Source organism: Biomphalaria glabrata, chromosome 1 (assembly GCF_947242115.1).
Source record: "Biomphalaria glabrata chromosome 1, xgBioGlab47.1, whole genome shotgun sequence".
Classification (NCBI taxonomy): domain Eukaryota; kingdom Metazoa; phylum Mollusca; class Gastropoda; family Planorbidae; genus Biomphalaria; species Biomphalaria glabrata.
Genome location: NC_074711.1, coordinates 40,472,719 through 40,494,294, shown reverse-complemented (window position 1 = coordinate 40,494,294; position 21,576 = coordinate 40,472,719). Strand labels below are relative to the sequence as shown.

At 36.1% G+C, this 21,576-nt stretch overlaps 1 protein-coding gene across 3 annotated transcripts in view; it reads right to left on the bottom strand.

Annotated features, from left to right (window-relative positions):
* Positions 1-77: 77 nt before the first annotated feature.
* LOC106051080 (RNA polymerase II elongation factor ELL2-like) overlaps positions 78-21,576 on the bottom strand; it is a 35,451-nt gene continuing 13,952 nt past the window's right edge. For all 3 annotated transcript variants that reach the window (XM_056036549.1, XM_056036553.1, XM_056036542.1), the window contains exons 5-13: positions 17,147-17,263; positions 16,368-16,742; positions 16,194-16,264; positions 15,706-15,865; positions 15,338-15,422; positions 14,793-14,955; positions 7,066-7,108; positions 6,733-6,904; positions 78-5,827 (exon numbers count right to left, since the gene is read on the bottom strand). In XM_056036549.1, coding sequence (XP_055892524.1) covers positions 5,654-5,827; positions 6,733-6,904; positions 7,066-7,108; positions 14,793-14,955; positions 15,338-15,422; positions 15,706-15,865; positions 16,194-16,264; positions 16,368-16,742; positions 17,147-17,263 — 1,360 coding nt within the window. In that variant the 3' untranslated portion in view covers positions 78-5,653. The remainder of the gene's footprint in view (positions 5,828-6,732; positions 6,905-7,065; positions 7,109-14,792; positions 14,956-15,337; positions 15,423-15,705; positions 15,866-16,193; positions 16,265-16,367; positions 16,743-17,146; positions 17,264-21,576) is intronic.

Genomic DNA, 21,576 nt, shown 5'->3' with positions numbered 1-21,576 from the left:
CACCATTTAAGATTGATAACCTATAAGTTAGAAATAGACATCAATCTTCCCAGGAAAATAAAAGACAAGAGCAACAATAACTGCAACAATATTTTGGTTTATTATCTTTCTCTAACAAGCTTCACAGCATTCTAATGAATACAAATTGAATGTAGACCAAAGCTCTGATACCATACATTAGTCTTTTTTATCATTTTAAACTGCTGTGTAATCTTCCCCAAACACAAATGATCACATGGAGAAGTAGTGGCACAACAGATTGTTTCAAGTCAAACTAGAAATCCTGGACCAGGATTCCCCCCCCCCCCCCCCCCCCCCCAAATACATATTCAAGCGTCTTCAAATAGAAAAAAAAATCTATGAAAATGATTTTTTATAGTTATAGAATATGAATAGTAGTGTCACGTCTAAGTCAATCGCATTCCATAATGTACTGAATGTCAATTATGGACAATTGACAAACAAAAGTTAATAATAAATTTTCCAAAAAAATTGACTGGTAACACTGTGTCAAGTGAAATGACAACTGATTTATTCTTAATATCATTTACATTATGTTAGCCCAGTCAAGCATACACAATTCCCACTTACATAAGCTTGTTACCTTTGCAATAAAATTGCAGTTTTTTAATTATTCAATAGTGTATATATAATCTGTCAGCTCAGTGCTCCACCCATTAGCTAGGCATCCATTGGTATCACTACTCCACCCATTAGCTAGGCATCCATTGGTATCACTACTCCAGTGATGCACAAAGCTAGGAGCTGGAGCCATCTCATATTAACACAGCAAAAGTTGTTTTGTTGTTTTTTTGCATATTATAATGCCATGGAAATACAACTGCAGGATAGCAGCCCATTACATTATTTGTCCATTGAAAAAAAAAAGTCGTCAACGAGTTCAAGGCGTTTACTTTAAAGAGATATCCATCATGCACTTTAGTGTACAGATTGAACAGAAAAAAAAAAAGAAGATTAAGTCCAATCAGTGTGAATGAGAAATACACTCTTACCAATGTCCACTGAAGGTGTGGTTTACTTCAGTAGAGATTTTAACTAGATTTAAAATGTTTGCTAGGTATGTGGACAGCTCACATTTTAAGATCACAACCGTGATGGCTGTCAGTTTTGTTCAGATGATACAAAAACTGTTTAAGTCCTTATAGTGATCAAGTCAGTCATAGATATCTAGTTCTTGGACTTTTGTCTTCATTTCAAAATAATAACATTCAATCCAACAACTTCATAAATCATCAAATGAAACTACAAGCAAAATTTTAGGAAAATGTGGATCAATTTTAATTATAAAAAAAAAAAAGCATGACCCTGGATTTTAAAACAATAGTTTAAAAAATTTACAAAGAACATAAAAAAAGAATAATTATAAATCAGCAGCTTTCAGCTTCTGAAGACAGACTAAAACAATAGTTGAGGCTTTCTGTGTTACCTTTAGTGGATGAAATGAAGAGCCAAATGATTTAACAGGGCATCTCAAGAAAACAAAATATGACAAAGTGGGCTAGGAAATAAAATACAATCATGTATTCTAAGTCATTATTATGAACTGGTATGATGACAAACACCCATGATAAGTTACTTTTTTTTTTTTTATTAAATATATATATTTAAAATAAAACATATACATTATATGAAGTCATTTTTTATTTTTCATTTTTTTTTATTTTCAGCTTTAAAGCCAAAAATGTTTTTTCTTTCTTTTTACAATTTTTTTTTTAACAGTGCCAAGTAGTGATTGGTCAAGAAATCTTGACCAAGCATTAACCTGATGACTGTATGAAAATGTGCAGTGCCATTGTTGAATTCTGCCTAATGATTAGAACAAATTCCAGTGATCTGGTTGTGGTTTGAGAAAATAGTGTTATTTCTAATTGACTGAGGAGAAATAAATACACAAGAAATGATAGTATATTAAATGTAATGGCACTGCACATTTCTCTTCAATTTGTTTTTAAACAATAATTATTTGTGAACAGGTTGAGACATACAACAATCACACAATATTTTCATTCAATCTTCACTTATCATGCTAATATTTCTGGCACTCAGCAAAGGACACAGACAATAAGTCATTGAGAAAACAAAATGAAAGACTAATGATAGTTTTCTTTCTGGCATTTGTTTGTTTCTGTTCAAGTATTGACCTATTTACAAACTGTACACAATTAATGGCAATGGTGACAAAATAGCTAACATTTTCATAATTACTGTCTGGCTTTAGTGAATAAAATACTAAAAATTTTTAAGTAACTTGTATAAGAGAAATTCCAAAGAATGCAAATTTAATCAAGGAAGCCATCATGTTGTAACTAAAAATTATATTAAAACATTAAAGAAAACAGACCCTACTATGAGCTGAAGAAATAACCAACATTTAACACAAAATTTAGGAAACCAATTGTCTTCAATCTACAAATATGCCTCCCCCCCTCCCTGATTTCCTCTAACATAAATTACTTTTTTGCAGCATTCAATGCAACAAATACATTTCATGTAACACAGGCATACAGAAAAAACATTGAAAGTTTCATTGTAATTAGTTCTTAGTTCAGTGGTTGTAATCTTGATCAATAAATTGGAGATAAAATGTACATGGGACAAAAAAAAAGGTCACAAAAAAAAAGGATGTGAATTGCAGTGTTTACTCTAAACAAAAAATGATTTTAAAAAATCTATGACATGTCAATATAATCATTGCAGAAAGAGAGATGACAAAAATATCCAGAAAAAATCTCCCAAGACTAGAATAATCACTTCAAAGTACTCACTAGAATATTTGTAATTACTGTGCCGTCTAAGTCAACTCGTTTCATGTGTACAGGACTTTTTCACTTTATAAATATTGAATTTCATTTCCGTAAATTGACCAAGAATATAAATAAATTGATACAACTTTTAATCTCCACTGATTATTACACACAAAACAAAAAACTTAAAATGTGTAAAATAAACTATTGACATGTACTCTATGTTTTGTCATGCAGTTGCATTTGTACATTAGTTCTTTCATATAATCCAACAATTGTGATTATATATATATATAAGGTATATACATTATTAACAAAGTGATAGTTATTATTTACCTCAATAATTAACAATTAAAATATTTGATTGGTTTCTTAAAATACAAACTGATTAATAAAAATGAACAGGAACAACTGTTTAGCACTGGATGCTGTGTTTACACAATGGCACAACAATTTCTGATATTTAATTGTAAGAAGGACCTCGCTTTAGAAGCTGTCTTCAAGCACAATCAGGTTTCACTTGATTTCTCTCTTCATACAAGACACACTTCTAGTTGCAAAGGAATGAAGACAAACTAATGTCTTGCTAGGAAATTCAAAAGTGTGACATGAAAAAGGAATGTAATAAATAGATATTTGGAAAGAAATGAGAAAAATAAAAGCAATGCAGAATTCAGTTGCATTTCTGGAGTACACTTGTATTTTTTTTTTGGGGTTGTTGTCAAGCACAACTTTGAGCATTTTATCCATGCAATAGTTCATCAAATCATTTCACACACACCAACACAAAAGAAGAAGACTAAGTGACAAATTGTCAGTATCACAGAAGAATGGGTTACATTTCTTGGAGAATTGTGTCCTCAGACAATGGTTCTTTCATTTGTTAAAATACAAAAATGAACAAAACTTAAAACGATATGAATTATTGTATTGAACATGCAGATCTTTCTAGATTCATTTAAGTCAATAAATCAAGTAAAATTTTGTTGGTTTTTTTTTTATAATAATAAAAAAACAACAACAACAAAATGTTATCTAACAAATGATGAAACTTGTCAATTTGTTTCCACTAAGAGTATAAGAGAGAGAAAGAGAGAAAAATAAAACACTTATGCAAAATATTTTTCACATGCCTACACGCAATACTTTAGATTTAATAGATACGGTAAATATATTTTAAAAAAAAAAAACGACTGATAAATTAAATTAATAATAAAATGCAGTAACACAAAGATGAAAAAAATAAATAAATAAATAATGCCATAAAAATGGAAATTTTTTTGGAGAGCAGTTAAATCAGCTAAAGTAATTGTCAATTGTACAATCAACTCAAGGTACCAGCAGAGTTTTAATAACAACACATCAACAGCAGGAAACAAAGAACCTATTGTACAACACAATACTAACAGTTACTTTTTTTCCCCACAGAACTATATAAAATTTCTTCATCATCACCCAATGCTTTATTTGTATAGCTAGAAAAAAGTATTTCTCATCCTCAATGGCTTTGTAATTTTGTCACTATAGTCAAATGCTAGAGAAATTTTTTATACAAATTTATTAAAATTCTTTTTTTTTTTTAAATTAAATTATTGATTTTGGCTTGAAATAACTATCCCACTATTATGGTACTATAATTTTTCAATTGAATTAGTGCTTTGACCAAGTCTAAATTACAATTGCAACATTGAGCCAATGACAAAGATAAGCTTAAGTGAACAGAAATTGAAATAATAAAAAATGAGTAAGGATTTGTTTTGTTTCATAAAAAATGACATTTCTTTCAATTCTTACACCCAACCCTTGTCAATCAGCAAAGGGATGATGCCAGGGTTAGTAAAACCATTGTGACAACATAGCTAGGCACCCGACCAATGTGAAACAGCTTTAGAATGGCCTTTAAGAAAATAAAAATTGATTGCCTTAGACTGTAATTCATTTTGGGCACTAACATTATTGGTTATTGAGTTAGTGGATCCATTTCCTAACATTACATTTTCAATATTGAGAAAGTAATTATAAATTGAATTACTAATTAACAGCTTTTGGAATGACACAAGAATGAATAGTGGAGATGTCTTTTTTTTTTTTTTTTGAAAACACTGTTAATGTAAATTTTAAGCTTCACAATTTAATTAGGGCATTCCTTAACAAAACTTAAGACTGTCCCTTCTAGCACATGTTAGAAATAATTCAAATATAAAGTCTGAGCACTGTGCCTGCAAATAGTACTGGCCCTCATACAATTTTAAACATAATTTCTTTCATTTTCTGTTTTTTTTTTAAACATGCATTTTAGTTGTACATACTCCTCAGTGTGTGTTTGCTGTCTTGTAATGCTGTCCTAAATAAACACAATATAGTGTTAAATGTTTATACAACCATCTCAAAGATGGTTGTGGTATGGTATCAAAAAGTATGTTAATATAAATTGCAACTATTTTGTATCTATTTAAATTAGATAATATTTTTTTTTTTAATTTAAAAAATGGTGATAACCCCCAATGCCTACTTAGTATTTTAATGATAAATATATGGCCACAAGTTTAATGAATTAAGTATGATACTTTTAGAATGGCCACTAGTTTTGTGAGTTAAATATGATACTTTTAGTACAACAATGAAAACAATATTATTCAATCCTAAAAGGCAACTTAAGTAACAATTTGGGCTATCATTATGCTGAAATAAAACATTTAACTATTGAGGATCACTTCAAACACAGACAACAAAATCACAAGGCAGAAAGTTTTCAATAAATGTGCGGGGAGGATGAACAAATCTGGAAGTATCAAAAAATGGAAGCACCTCTAAACAAAAAAGCTCATGACAAAAGATCACTTGTAGGCATGTGAAGAAAGATTTGACTGGGTAACTGAGACTTGAAATCAGGCAAATCTGTAGCTGTTGGTTATTGCATCTATCCTCTGATCATATTCATGGATAAGGCGTTTAATGTGGCCAAGTTTCTGGTGTAAATAATCCATACGCTGTTTCTTTTCCATAAATTTTGGATCCGATTTCTGAGCTTCATATTCCTCCAGCACTTGCTTCTTTAGCATCTAAAAATAAAGTTTAAAAAAAAAAAAAAAAAAAGTTAATTTCCCCTTTCAGACCATGGATCTATAGGACAGATGATGTAATGGTCATCTGTTTCTGTGGCCCATGGTTAACGAGAGAGTCATGTGGCCAGCACAACAACCAACCGCCTTTACTTTCCCCCAACCAATGTCAGGTACCCATTAGAGCTGAGTGGACTCAGTGGCGCCATAAAATACAGAAATTAAAAATCCCAGTCTTCAAACCCGGGACCTCCAATTCAAAAGCCAAGCACTATACCACTCAGCCACTGCACATCCATCTAAAATTAAAAGCAGATTTAAACGTGTAAGACCAAAATACAAAAATTGAACAAAATTAATTCTTACCTCTAAATACTTTTTTTTTCATAGAGAATTAATGCCAAATTTAACAGTATCTGATAAGAAGGTGTCTAAAATGAAATTACAAAACACGGCGGACTAGGTGCCCACATGAAACAATTTTATCTAAATTACTGTGCAAATGTGAAGTACTCCAGTAGACAATTGACGTACAGACCAAAGAACTGATAGCATTATTTTTCAACTGTCATGTAGCAAGTTCACAGATCAAAGATGTATGTTGTCTACAGAATTTCTGTCAGCTTTATAAATAGCAAAGAAGTGGTAAGGAAATTCCAGGCGCATGCAAGCAGACTGGATGGTTCTTAAAAAAAAGGTGGCAACAGGTATATTGATAAAGGGTATATAAAGACGGGGCAGTTGTGTGCAAATTAAAGATCAATTTTAAAAAATTTAGGTAATTTCAACACTGAATTATACAAAATTAGGATTCACCAAAATAGTGCTGAAGAGTATGCATCAGGATTTGATATACTATATATATAAATCAATGGCACAATATTCATTAATATTTAAAAACCTACTTCAAAATCCCGGGTTCCTTCTTCTGTTTCATTAATTTGAGACCGTAATTTCTGGAATTTGCGCGCCACTTCATCCACTTCTTTATGCAACTCCCTGTACTCAACATATTCTCTATTGAATTCTTGCTTATATTGCTGACGCTGATCACTGTCCTCAATTTTGATAAATTTACTGAAATGTGTACAAATTAAAATTTTTCTTTGAGGATACCAGACACACAAAGGTATTGGCCAAGCAAAACTTAAGACTTAATGTTCCAAATACATTTACATTTTTTTGGTTTATTTTTCTACCAAATCCTAAAATCTGGTAAATTTAGTTAAAAAATGTACCTGATATAATCTGGGTTTTCTGTATTATTGTCTTCATTAGCTCCTAGAGAGAAAGAATACAAATCACAGGTAATGCAAGTTAGCTAAATCCCTTATATTTTTATAAAAGGCACTCCATGTTTTTCTCTCGCTATTTCAAAGGAAGAATTTTAAGTCACTGTGCATCAAAACAGTGTAATAGTGGAAACTAAAAATAACCAAGACAAGAACATTTTTTGTTTGATGTTTAGAGTAGAGTTGGAACTCAAAAGTCTAGTTTTCTTAAAGGGTAAACATATTGTTACGTATTTCTGAATCTTCTGGCTAGATGTATTAGTTGGCACACAAATAAAAACACAGCAAAGAACTTGACGACTAAACTTTCAGTATCATATAACTTTAATGACTATTAACTCTAACAATTCGTTACTGTAACATGTAGCGTAGAAGACTGTACAATATCTGTCAGTTTACAGTTAGCTATACTTCGTTGCAATTCATCTCTTCACTTCGTTGCAATTCATCTCTTCTCAACTTGCATCGAGCCGTATTCCACAGAACAGACCAACGACACACTTCCCAGTGTCGCTCCAGGTCTCCCAAAGCTGAACCAAGTCGTAACAGACCAACGACACACTTCCCAGTGTCGCTCCAGGTCTCCCAAAGCTGAACCAAGTCGTACTCCAGTCTACCACATCAGAGCCGCCCACGTCTTACATCGACTGTATCGACTGTAACGGCTCAAGTCCACTGTAGTTCGCTGTATAGACTTTAACGACAGTAGTCCACTCCAGTTAACTCTACCCTAGTTAACTTGCATCGAGTCGTACACATTTCTCTTCCACAGAGCCGCACACGTCTTACATCGTCTGTATCGACTGTAACGGCTAACTCACGACTCCATACGACTCCATACGACTGACTTTAACATTAACTCTCTGGCTTATATAGAGTCCCTAATCGCTTGTCCAAAGTTGCACAAACACGGCTAGTATTCTCTGAAATAACACGTGAGGAAACGTCACATCCTGTCTCTATTTATACACGTAGATTCCAGAAAACACTCGATGCAGTGTCATCAAGTCGGGGTCACACGTAGTGACCTTTATCTGTCACTGTTCATTAGTAACTGTCCCCCTACTTAGATCTATTCGTCCCCTGGAACAACACGTGAGGACACGTCACATCCTGTCTTTGTTTGTACATGTAGATTCCAGGGAACACTAGCTGCTGTGTCATCTCGCCGGGGTCATACGTTGACCTCTACCTATCACTGTTCATTTGTAACACTGCCCCCTTCTTAGATCTGTTCGTCCCGAACAGATTCTACTTCATCACGATACTGATGAAATCGATCGACGATCAAGTAGGAAGCTTTGGTGGTTGCCCCCTTCTCAGAGATGTTCTTTCAATCTGGCAGTTGTCCATCTTCTTTCCATAGAAGAATGGGAGCCAAATCCTCATTTTTCAGCAGTTCCTCACAAATGTTTTCATCAATCTTGGTATGGAAACATCGACCTTCAGATGACGACATTGGGCACTCTTGTCGAGAAAATTCATCAGCATTCTAACAAGTTCGTGCTTCACTGGCTGAGTTTTACATTTTCAAGCATCTTTTTCCAGAGCTTCTTCAGAGATGACCAGGTTCATTATAGTACAGCAATATTCACATGCTCTTCTTTTAAACAACAGTAACTGACTTGGGTTTGTACGATGTTGGGTTGATCTTCTTGTACAGTTTTATTTGTACAGTTCTATCTCAGATGGTTACTCACTTCACAGTTCTGGCATCTTACACTAGTTCTGTCCTTCTTGCTTCTGACTTGATTATCGTTCTTCTAAAACCTCTGTTATACTTCATCAAACCTATTCTAATGAGGAATGTTTTTAGATTATTCTTTAGTGGCTTCACACTTTCAACTGATTCGTAAGGCTTTCTTCTTTGGTTTATGGTTTCGGACATAATCTTTCTAAAAACATGGGCTGTGGAGTTTCATCAGTGCAGGTGGGGGTCTATCAGTGGGAGAAGTGGTGAGCTTGTTTTCTAACAACATGGGCTATGGAGTTTCATAAATGCAGGTGGGGGTCTATCAGTGGGAGAAGGGGTGGGTTTGTATCTAGATCTTGTTGGAGCCATCCACGTTGCACTCTGCATATGTCGCTTTCTCCGCCTCCTCAATTTGATATTTCTTTGGTTGCGTTGATGTCGTTGTCGTTGTCTTGCTTTCCTGTCGATCAATGCTGATGGCAGCGACTTAGCACATAGGAAGGCATTGTATTTCATAGCTGTAGTCATCAAGACTGTTGATCTAACAAGTTGCTTCAGCATTATTCTTTGATGGGTGCTTTGCGAATGAGCTGCAAGTCCACTTGAAGGCAAGTTGTCAAACACGTCATCACCTTCATCCGAGTCTGGAGGACTCGACTGTGGGGCAGGTTGATAACATTCAACGTGCAAAGGTCCATCAACTTCAGCATCAGTTTCTATTGTAATTCCTTGACTATCACCAGGGCTTCTCGCGCCTACCTTGATAGCTGTACAAGCTTCTGTTAGGTCTAGAGCTTGTTGGTGTATTTCTTGGCATTCACAGTCTTCTTGCATAGCTACGTACGTACAGTTCTTGTCAAACGCATGAGTGCAATAATCAAGCTTCGAGTTCCTCTCGTAGACACTGGCAGATAGAAGACAGAAGTCTTTAAGGCCCACAGCAACAGGCTTGGACGCAGACCCAACGTTGTCTTGATCTGTTTGGCTGGTTGAGGTACTCATATCATGTTTATCTATAGCTAAAGCTTCGGTCAAACTATAGGTCTCTTCTATTGTTTCTTCAGCGGTCTCATTCTGCTTTTCGTTGAAATAGTAACAGCTACCGTCTCTTTTCATTTCTTGTGAGCCACATTCGTTTGGTTTACTATCACAGTCACAGACAGCACAGCCATCACCAGCATCTTTATCGTAATTGTCTGTATCGCCACATTCTTGGTTGGACAATTGTTCGCTGTTCATCAATGGTGTAGCTCTTTCATCTGTCGACTCAATCTGATACTGTTGGGTGTTCAGTAGCTCATTAATCATGATTCTAGTTTGATCTTTTATCGTATCTGTTTGTTCTTCTGTCTTGTTGGGCGTGGTAGCTATTTGTTCATTCTCATTCATGACTTTAATCAACTGGTTAAATGTAGAAAATCTAGTGTTGATTTCTGATTCTATCTCCTTAATGCTCTCTTTCACCGAGTTCATTTTGTATTGCAAAGTTCTCAGGAGCTCCATCGTATTAGGTTTGATTTCAAATTGGCAAGTGTCTGGATTCTCATCTTCCTCCAACAGGGCTAGTCTGAGACGTGCTGTTAGCGTTTCCTTATTTCCGTTAAGCTGTAGACCTCTTTCTCGAAGCTCTTGTCTAAGTTCTTTCATGTCAAGTTCATTAAGAAGTTTGATGGAGCACATTCTAGCCAGAAAGATCCCACTTCTGACACCAATTGTTACGTATTTCTGAATCTTCTGGCTAGATGTATTAGTTGGCACACAAATAAAAACACAGCAAAGAACTTGACGACTAAACTTTCAGTATCATATAACTTTAATGACTATTAACTCTAACAATTCGTTACTGTAACATGTAGCGTAGAAGACTGTACAATATCTGTCAGTTTACAGTTAGCTATACTTCGTTGCAATTCATCTCTTCACTTCGTTGCAATTCATCTCTTCTCAACTTGCATCGAGCCGTATTCCACAGAACAGACCAACGACACACTTCCCAGTGTCGCTCCAGGTCTCCCAAAGCTGAACCAAGTCGTAACAGACCAACGACACACTTCCCAGTGTCGCTCCAGGTCTCCCAAAGCTGAACCAAGTCGTACTCCAGTCTACCACATCAGAGCCGCCCACGTCTTACATCGACTGTATCGACTGTAACGGCTCAAGTCCACTGTAGTTCGCTGTATAGACTTTAACGACAGTAGTCCACTCCAGTTAACTCTACCCTAGTTAACTTGCATCGAGTCGTACACATTTCTCTTCCACAGAGCCGCACACGTCTTACATCGTCTGTATCGACTGTAACGGCTAACTCACGACTCCATACGACTCCATACGACTGACTTTAACATTAACTCTCTGGCTTATATAGAGTCCCTAATCGCTTGTCCAAAGTTGCACAAACACGGCTAGTATTCTCTGAAATAACACGTGAGGAAACGTCACATCCTGTCTCTATTTATACACGTAGATTCCAGAAAACACTCGATGCAGTGTCATCAAGTCGGGGTCACACGTAGTGACCTTTATCTGTCACTGTTCATTAGTAACTGTCCCCCTACTTAGATCTATTCGTCCCCTGGAACAACACGTGAGGACACGTCACATCCTGTCTTTGTTTGTACATGTAGATTCCAGGGAACACTAGCTGCTGTGTCATCTCGCCGGGGTCATACGTTGACCTCTACCTATCACTGTTCATTTGTAACACTGCCCCCTTCTTAGATCTGTTCGTCCCGAACAGATTCTACTTCATCACGATACTGATGAAATCGATCGACGATCAAGTAGGAAGCTTTGGTGGTTGCCCCCTTCTCAGAGATGTTCTTTCAATCTGGCAGTTGTCCATCTTCTTTCCATAGAAGAATGGGAGCCAAATCCTCATTTTTCAGCAGTTCCTCACAAATGTTTTCATCAATCTTGGTATGGAAACATCGACCTTCAGATGACGACATTGGGCACTCTTGTCGAGAAAATTCATCAGCATTCTAACAAGTTCGTGCTTCACTGGCTGAGTTTTACATTTTCAAGCATCTTTTTCCAGAGCTTCTTCAGAGATGACCAGGTTCATTATAGTACAGCAATATTCACATGCTCTTCTTTTAAACAACAGTAACTGACTTGGGTTTGTACGATGTTGGGTTGATCTTCTTGTACAGTTTTATTTGTACAGTTCTATCTCAGATGGTTACTCACTTCACAGTTCTGGCATCTTACACTAGTTCTGTCCTTCTTGCTTCTGACTTGATTATCGTTCTTCTAAAACCTCTGTTATACTTCATCAAACCTATTCTAATGAGGAATGTTTTTAGATTATTCTTTAGTGGCTTCACACTTTCAACTGATTCGTAAGGCTTTCTTCTTTGGTTTATGGTTTCGGACATAATCTTTCTAAAAACATGGGCTGTGGAGTTTCATCAGTGCAGGTGGGGGTCTATCAGTGGGAGAAGTGGTGAGCTTGTTTTCTAACAACATGGGCTATGGAGTTTCATAAATGCAGGTGGGGGTCTATCAGTGGGAGAAGGGGTGGGTTTGTATCTAGATCTTGTTGGAGCCATCCACGTTGCACTCTGCATATGTCGCTTTCTCCGCCTCCTCAATTTGATATTTCTTTGGTTGCGTTGATGTCGTTGTCGTTGTCTTGCTTTCCTGTCGATCAATGCTGATGGCAGCGACTTAGCACATAGGAAGGCATTGTATTTCATAGCTGTAGTCATCAAGACTGTTGATCTAACAAGTTGCTTCAGCATTATTCTTTGATGGGTGCTTTGCGAATGAGCTGCAAGTCCACTTGAAGGCAAGTTGTCAAACACGTCATCACCTTCATCCGAGTCTGGAGGACTCGACTGTGGGGCAGGTTGATAACATTCAACGTGCAAAGGTCCATCAACTTCAGCATCAGTTTCTATTGTAATTCCTTGACTATCACCAGGGCTTCTCGCGCCTACCTTGATAGCTGTACAAGCTTCTGTTAGGTCTAGAGCTTGTTGGTGTATTTCTTGGCATTCACAGTCTTCTTGCATAGCTACGTACGTACAGTTCTTGTCAAACGCATGAGTGCAATAATCAAGCTTCGAGTTCCTCTCGTAGACACTGGCAGATAGAAGACAGAAGTCTTTAAGGCCCACAGCAACAGGCTTGGACGCAGACCCAACGTTGTCTTGATCTGTTTGGCTGGTTGAGGTACTCATATCATGTTTATCTATAGCTAAAGCTTCGGTCAAACTATAGGTCTCTTCTATTGTTTCTTCAGCGGTCTCATTCTGCTTTTCGTTGAAATAGTAACAGCTACCGTCTCTTTTCATTTCTTGTGAGCCACATTCGTTTGGTTTACTATCACAGTCACAGACAGCACAGCCATCACCAGCATCTTTATCGTAATTGTCTGTATCGCCACATTCTTGGTTGGACAATTGTTCGCTGTTCATCAATGGTGTAGCTCTTTCATCTGTCGACTCAATCTGATACTGTTGGGTGTTCAGTAGCTCATTAATCATGATTCTAGTTTGATCTTTTATCGTATCTGTTTGTTCTTCTGTCTTGTTGGGCGTGGTAGCTATTTGTTCATTCTCATTCATGACTTTAATCAACTGGTTAAATGTAGAAAATCTAGTGTTGATTTCTGATTCTATCTCCTTAATGCTCTCTTTCACCGAGTTCATTTTGTATTGCAAAGTTCTCAGGAGCTCCATCGTATTAGGTTTGATTTCAAATTGGCAAGTGTCTGGATTCTCATCTTCCTCCAACAGGGCTAGTCTGAGACGTGCTGTTAGCGTTTCCTTATTTCCGTTAAGCTGTAGACCTCTTTCTCGAAGCTCTTGTCTAAGTTCTTTCATGTCAAGTTCATTAAGAAGTTTGATGGAGCACATTCTAGCCAGAAAGATCCCACTTCTGACACCAATTGTTACGTATTTCTGAATCTTCTGGCTAGATGTATTAGTTGGCACACAAATAAAAACACAGCAAAGAACTTGACGACTAAACTTTCAGTATCATATAACTTTAATGACTATTAACTCTAACAATTCGTTACTGTAACATGTAGCGTAGAAGACTGTACAATATCTGTCAGTTTACAGTTAGCTATACTTCGTTGCAATTCATCTCTTCACTTCGTTGCAATTCATCTCTTCTCAACTTGCATCGAGCCGTATTCCACAGAACAGACCAACGACACACTTCCCAGTGTCGCTCCAGGTCTCCCAAAGCTGAACCAAGTCGTAACAGACCAACGACACACTTCCCAGTGTCGCTCCAGGTCTCCCAAAGCTGAACCAAGTCGTACTCCAGTCTACCACATCAGAGCCGCCCACGTCTTACATCGACTGTATCGACTGTAACGGCTCAAGTCCACTGTAGTTCGCTGTATAGACTTTAACGACAGTAGTCCACTCCAGTTAACTCTACCCTAGTTAACTTGCATCGAGTCGTACACATTTCTCTTCCACAGAGCCGCACACGTCTTACATCGTCTGTATCGACTGTAACGGCTAACTCACGACTCCATACGACTCCATACGACTGACTTTAACATTAACTCTCTGGCTTATATAGAGTCCCTAATCGCTTGTCCAAAGTTGCACAAACACGGCTAGTATTCTCTGAAATAACACGTGAGGAAACGTCACATCCTGTCTCTATTTATACACGTAGATTCCAGAAAACACTCGATGCAGTGTCATCAAGTCGGGGTCACACGTAGTGACCTTTATCTGTCACTGTTCATTAGTAACTGTCCCCCTACTTAGATCTATTCGTCCCCTGGAACAACACGTGAGGACACGTCACATCCTGTCTTTGTTTGTACATGTAGATTCCAGGGAACACTAGCTGCTGTGTCATCTCGCCGGGGTCATACGTTGACCTCTACCTATCACTGTTCATTTGTAACAATATATACGCATTGATTTGTTTACATTTTCAAGGCATAGGTATAAAAGTGTAAGAAAACTAACATTTTAAATGGACAGACTACATCCGTATTTACCATCTAGATTTTCCCTATTGGCTGTGGGTGAAGATTGCTGATTTAAGGTAGGTTTGACAACACTAACAGGTCGCTCTTCCACTTGTCGTCTGTCTGTGTGCGCAATGCGCTTTTTCTTGTTAGGATTTGCAGCACTATCTTCAGCTTCTTCTACTGGCCTTTTCTAAAATATATAATACAAGCACCATTATGTTCAGCAAGGAAACAAACCAATGTTTCAGCACCTAAGTTTATTATTATTATTCCTAGCACACCTCAGCAAGTACTTAGAGATCCTAAGCATTCTAGAGTATAAATATTCTTAAAAATAGAACACACTTCTTTGTATGAATTTTTTTTTAATAGATGGAATCAATAAATGCTCTTAATAATTAGTTTAAAAAAACTTGAATGCACTGTAAGAAGAAATCAGGTTCATGCCCTGACTGCACAGAATTACTTTATAGTACACAATTTTTTTTAGTGCTCAACAATTCTGTTTGTCTTTTCAAATACTGAAATAGTTTTTAAGATATACCAAAGTGAGGCTTTTAACATTTCAATACCTGTGTGTTACCAGGACTTTCTGGATTACTAGCAGGTGAGACAGCAGGCGAAGTAGGTGCTGCTCTACTTTCAAGTTGGAGGTTTCTACAATATTAAAATTAAAATATTCTTAGTGGAACAAATTAAGCTACAGTTACTGATGATATATAAGCTTTTAACCACTGGCTCTTCATCAAACTCCTTTAAGATTCAATCCTGATACCCCACTAATATTTTTAGATCATTGTATACAAAGTTAGGTCCATTATTTTCCTAATCAGATAACCCGTATCCCAAAATAGAAATGAGTAAAATATATCCAAAAACAATGAAGTTGCTAACAAAAAAGGGACTATATAATGATGAAATATTTAAGATCTCAGCCTACTTTTTCAGTAATACTCTGTCCTGCTCTGTATAAAATGGCCAGTCCAATCTGACATCAGCCCAAGCTCCTCTAGACAAAATATAACTGTTATCTCTGCTTAGAGTTGCTACTTGCTGAAGCACAGTTCCTAAAGAGTTCTTATCTTTCTCACGTATTCCATCTGAATCAAAATAATGAATCATTTAAAAAAAAAAACATTTTAAAAGTGGAAAGTACATTAAAAAAACTATTGCCCATATTCTGAAAAAAAATAATTATGGGGAGGTGAAAAAAATTAGACTTTTATTTAATGTAAAAAAAAAAAAAAACACCAATTTCAAAGCAAGCAAAAAGTTTGTTTTTTTTAACATTTGATAGTAATTTTAAGTCTTGAGTACCTGACAAGTAGTTTTGTTTTTGACATTAATATAGAAATTTTAGTTTCCTCCCCTCCTCTTAAAAATGGAACAAGTAAGTGACATTTTACAATCAGGCACTCCATTGCATACCTTTTTGAAGTCTTAAAATCAATTCTGGCTTTTTATAAGGTTTGAGAGCAAGCAAGTGTATAATGCGGTCCCTGTAAGAGATAACACAATATTCTAAAGCATCTATTAACTTTAATAGAAAAAAAATATTTTTACAAATCTACAAAAGTTGAATGTTCAAGTAGAATATCTAACCTGTATGGCATATTAATAGCACCCGAAGACTGTTTTGTGGTAGTGGAAGTCAACACTCTAGATTGGTTAGTGCTGTTGACACTAGGAGCTTTGGAAACTGACAAAATGGAGTTAGGTGTAGGAGAATGTCTACTTTGTCCAACAGCAGATGAAGAAGGACTGACCATAGATGACGACATAGGAGATGATGTTGACAATGAGGACAATGAAGAAGAGCCTCCAAAAGATTGACGACTGGCCCCACTGCTGGTAGTGGATGATTTTGTATTGGAACTGGATTTGGAAAGTGGAGGTGGAATTTTAAGACTCCCTGGGGGCAGAACTTTCTTCACTTTTTTGCCAATATGACGACCACTGGGCTTTATTTCTTTAGTGCTGAAAAAACAAACATTGTTAGAATATTTTATTTTTCACTAACAATTTTATAATCTTATTATTGAGAACAGTGTCAAAATGTGTTTCCATAATTTACCCATCTAACCACAAATAATGGAATGAAATTTAACTCTTTCTCTCCTAATTGACGATACTTGTTGATTCGACCTCAATAAATTAAATCAATGTTTGATTTTATAAACTTTACTTTGTGTTTTTATAAAAAAGAGCCTTCATTCCCCTTTAATTCTATACCAAAAAAACAAACATTTTCTGATAACAAATGAAAAAGTTTTTGAAGTTTAATCCTAACAGAGTGGTGTAATAGTAATGAGCAACTTGAAGAATTTGTCACAACGTGGAAAAAGAGAGAAAGAGTTCAATTGATAAAATGAGAAACCTACCAAACTTTTTTACTTTCCTCCTCTGCCATTGTCATTTTGGCACGTGTACGATCAAAGACATCATCAGTAGCATTCACAGACACTCTGTGTTGCATTGTACCAAGACTTGTCAGGCTTCTACAATCAAAATAAATAGTACAAAGTTATCTCTAAGAATATTGATTATGCAGTCATTATTCACAGCATAACAAGTCCTTTTCAACCCTGCTATGAGGTCCCTACATCAAGTAAAATGGTCAAATGTGTAGTATTTTAGATCCCTATACAAGCAGATTCAAGACTCAAGTATGAGAAATAAACTCACACCATCCCAACAAACCAGGAGTGCCATTGTAAAAAAGCTATTTTGAAAGATGCATGTTGTTAAATATAATCTTTAAGTGATAAATACTGAATTATGCTAAAAGCAAGCAACAGTAGACCTACCTGTACAGAAAAAGGTTTTTCTTATGTGTTTAGAGTAATAACAAATATAAAGCATGCATTAAGAAATGCTTATAAAATACATTATCTTCGTATAACACTATGGGCCCTGATTCATGTACTGATTGATAAATCACTAATTCTCCCACTTGCAGTGGACGAAAAAATAAGAAATTTTAACCGGTTTCTACTTTCTGTGTGCTTATAACAACTAAACACCTTTCACAAACGTGACAACTACGGTTATTTGCAACTTTGACCCAACCTTTTTAAGTTACTCAGCCATAATTTTTTTTACAAAGTTATATTTTCGTTTAGATTTCGTGAGTAATTTACACAGACTTAAATAACAACTGGTTAGCTCAGTCAGAAGAGTGTCACTCAGAAGGTCAGTAGTTCAAATCTCTAATCGCGATGTATGTTTTTTAATTTGTGTTTTTGCACCATTAAATAGTTTAAAAGTTGAATCAGAATTTTAATGTAACATATACTGGAATACACTGACCAAAGGAGGGTGGTTGAAATGCTGACATTTTTACTGAAAGTGAAAAAAAAAAGAGTGGGGGATACAGCCAAATTATTGTGTGAGAATTTGCAGGATGTAATAAGAAAATAAATAAATAATATATAGCCTTGGAATATATTAGCAGGCAAAGCCAGTGGGTAATGCTAGTCTATATATCTGGACAGTGGTGGGCAACGTTTTTGTTTCGAGGGCCGCATTAAAAAACTAATTGGGAATGGCGGGCCACATATATATATATATATATTTATAACTTAGAAAGATATTCTAGCTAACTGTGTAGAATGTCTTTTAGTTCATATTTACACTGTATTATATTCATGTTTCTTTCTTTTTTTTTCTCCCACACTTCATGTTGAAAAAATTACAACAAGAGTTATCAATTGTTTTTATCAATTTTACGATTTTTTTTTTTAAATTGCTGTTGTCTTTTTATATCACAATATCACCACAAATATAGAGATGGATAATGACAGGAGCAATCAAAACAACACCCATAAGAGTTATGGAGGAAACCGCTGCCCTGATCTCTCTGGATGAAAGAAGAGAAATAAAAATCCTTTCCCAATTCACTAAATTGGAAACCTTGGAGAGGCACCCACTCAGAACAAAAATCCACAAAACTGGCACAAAAAACCGTCTCAAAAGGACCAATTTCATACAGGAATCTCTAAACCTAAAAAAGAAACACCAACTTGAAAAAATTACTCAGGAATCCTCGATACACTATAATGAATCTCCACCCTGGGACGAAAGCCCTCTTCCTACTATAAGGGACCATATTGAAAACAGAAAAAGAAATCTGATTACAGACCAACAGAGCTCAAGGAAATAGTGAACTGTTTTCTACATACCAATTACCCTAGCAATCAGTGGATCAGAGTTTACACGGATGGCTCATCCCATAAAGCCACCACAAATGGAGGAGCTGGAATACTTATCGAATGGCCAGATGGAGGAAAACTAGAAAAATCCTTTGCAACTGGAGAGCTCTCTGACAGTCACAGAGCAGAAAGGGAAGCACTAGCACTAGCTGCTACCATGCTAGCAAATCATCCAAGTTCCCCTCACAGTCAGATTGTCTTTCTAACAGACGCAAAAACAACCCTCCAAAGCTTGCAAAACTCTGATTCCCTATATATTAAAAACCTCAGAACAGCACTTACAAAGCTCCACCACAACAGCAAAAAAACTGTTATTCAATGGATACCAGCTCACATACAACTAGCAGGAAATGAGAAGGCTGACACACTCGCCAAGAGTGGGAGAACAAACTCACAAGTAAACTCTGCACTCTATCCAGAAGAAATGTAGATAAAATAAATGAGAAATGGACGAGCTCCCATCCAAATCACAAGAAAGATGATGCTTACTATAAGCTATCCCGACAAGACCAACGTCTAATCTTTCGACTCAGGACCGGACACAACAGAATGCGACAACACATGTTCCGGAAGCTCAAAATTGGAACCAGTGAAATCTGCCCATGTGGAGTATCACCAGAAAATGCCGACCACGTCCTCCAAAACTGCTCTCTCTACGAAGAGGCCTGTATAAGACATTGGCCCCAAATCACCCCAATAGAAAGAAAACTATATGGAGAGCTCCCTGATTTGGAAACCACTGCGCAGTTCATCTCATGTATTGGTCTAGTCATATGAACACTCCAACATAACAATGAGAAGGATGAAGAAGAAAAAGAATACAGATGTACTTAATGTGCAGTATTTTACTTTTTACACTCGTGCATAATGTTCCTGAACTGTGAAACTATATTTCTAGTTGTTACCCCTGTGACAGCTGTCAAATTACAGTCAGTCAACATTTACCAGTGATTATACTTGTTTAGTTTCCACACAAAAAAATATAAAAAAATGCTCGATCACTGAATAAGATAATATATGTTCCGCAAGTTAAATGTCAGGACGAGCGAGACCTCCCCTTCTGGAGCATCACCAGAGAATGCTGACCATGTCCTTCAATGGTGCATACTAAATCAAGAACCCCGAACAAGACTCTGGACCCAAAACCCTCCAAAGACTATTCGGAGAACTGCCTGATCTGGAAACCACTGCGCTGTTCATCTCAGATATAAGATTCTGATCTGAACCCTTCAACATGTACAGAGAAGAACAGATGTATGTGTACTCAAATAGTGTGAACAGCAGCAATTTTTTAAAGTGTAGAAATACAGCTTCTGGCACCCATGGGACTCCGGTGGAAGTACTGTCTAGAACTTCTGTTTGCTTGGAGTTATGTCCTCTGGAGCTGAATCAGCTTCTGTGCTAAATGGTGAGCTCATGGTATTGAAAACTGGTTCTTGACGTATTAAAATTTGCTTTTATAAATTGCACAATTAAGGAATCTTAAGTGTTTCACTTTTAATAGTTTCACCTTTCAGCAAAGAAAAATGACAAAAACTATTTTCTTTTGCTTACACGTAGAAATGGGAAAGCCTTATTTGAAAAGATTTAACATGCATTTACATTTCATACATGCAAACAACCAATTGCAGTGGATATTATAAAAAACATGAAATCTGTCTTCTACTCTTCATTAGAAATATTGGTAACTAAGCCACAGTCAATGTTCTTCAAGTAACATAACAATTTCTTCCTTGAGATTTTATATTCTTCTCATTTGCCTTGCCCATGCTAAGATAGCGGATACATTGGATTATTTTGTTCATAAAATCGGAACTACCTGTGATGAACACCCCTAGCTCTAGTAACTTTGATTACTATGAGGTTATGGCATGGATGCAAGCAACAGAGCCCTGTTTTGCCTGCAAGGGGGGGTTGGCAACCCCAAAAAACCTGCAAGCATGATGCCTCTTATATCTTCACGACATAAATAAAACATTTACCGCTATATTTATCTATCTATCTATCTATATATATCTTTAAATACAAACTATAAATTCTAAGCGTTTACTTAAACATTTCATTTTTTTAAATATATAATATGCACATAGATAGGCCTACCTATTACTACTATATTAGTATAAATCAAACTTTGTAGCACCTATGTTTAAAGTTAAGTAGATCTTACCAAATATAGCACTAGTTAACTGGATCTTCTTAATTTCTAACTAATAGTAGCTTAGAGTACTTAGACTGATTTTTATACTAAATATTTAGATCTAGTCAAGATGTCATTTTAATTCTATGAGAATATTAACAGAGTAGATACATCAATATACACCTATCTATCTATATCTAGGTCTAATAAAGAAACTATAAGTATTAGAGATCTAGACATACAATAGTCTCTGAGTCTAAGTCTAGACTTTAACTTGTCTAGGAATAGAGTGTCACTAGGGCTACTAGTTAACTGTATATTAGATTTTCTCTAGATTTAGGTCTAGACTAGACCTAAATCCAAAATTATATACTCTAGATTTAGTTCTAGATCTTGAAGTTAGATCTAGATCTAGACACTAATCTAGTAATGCTAAAATGATAGAAGTCTAGCCCTAGCTAGA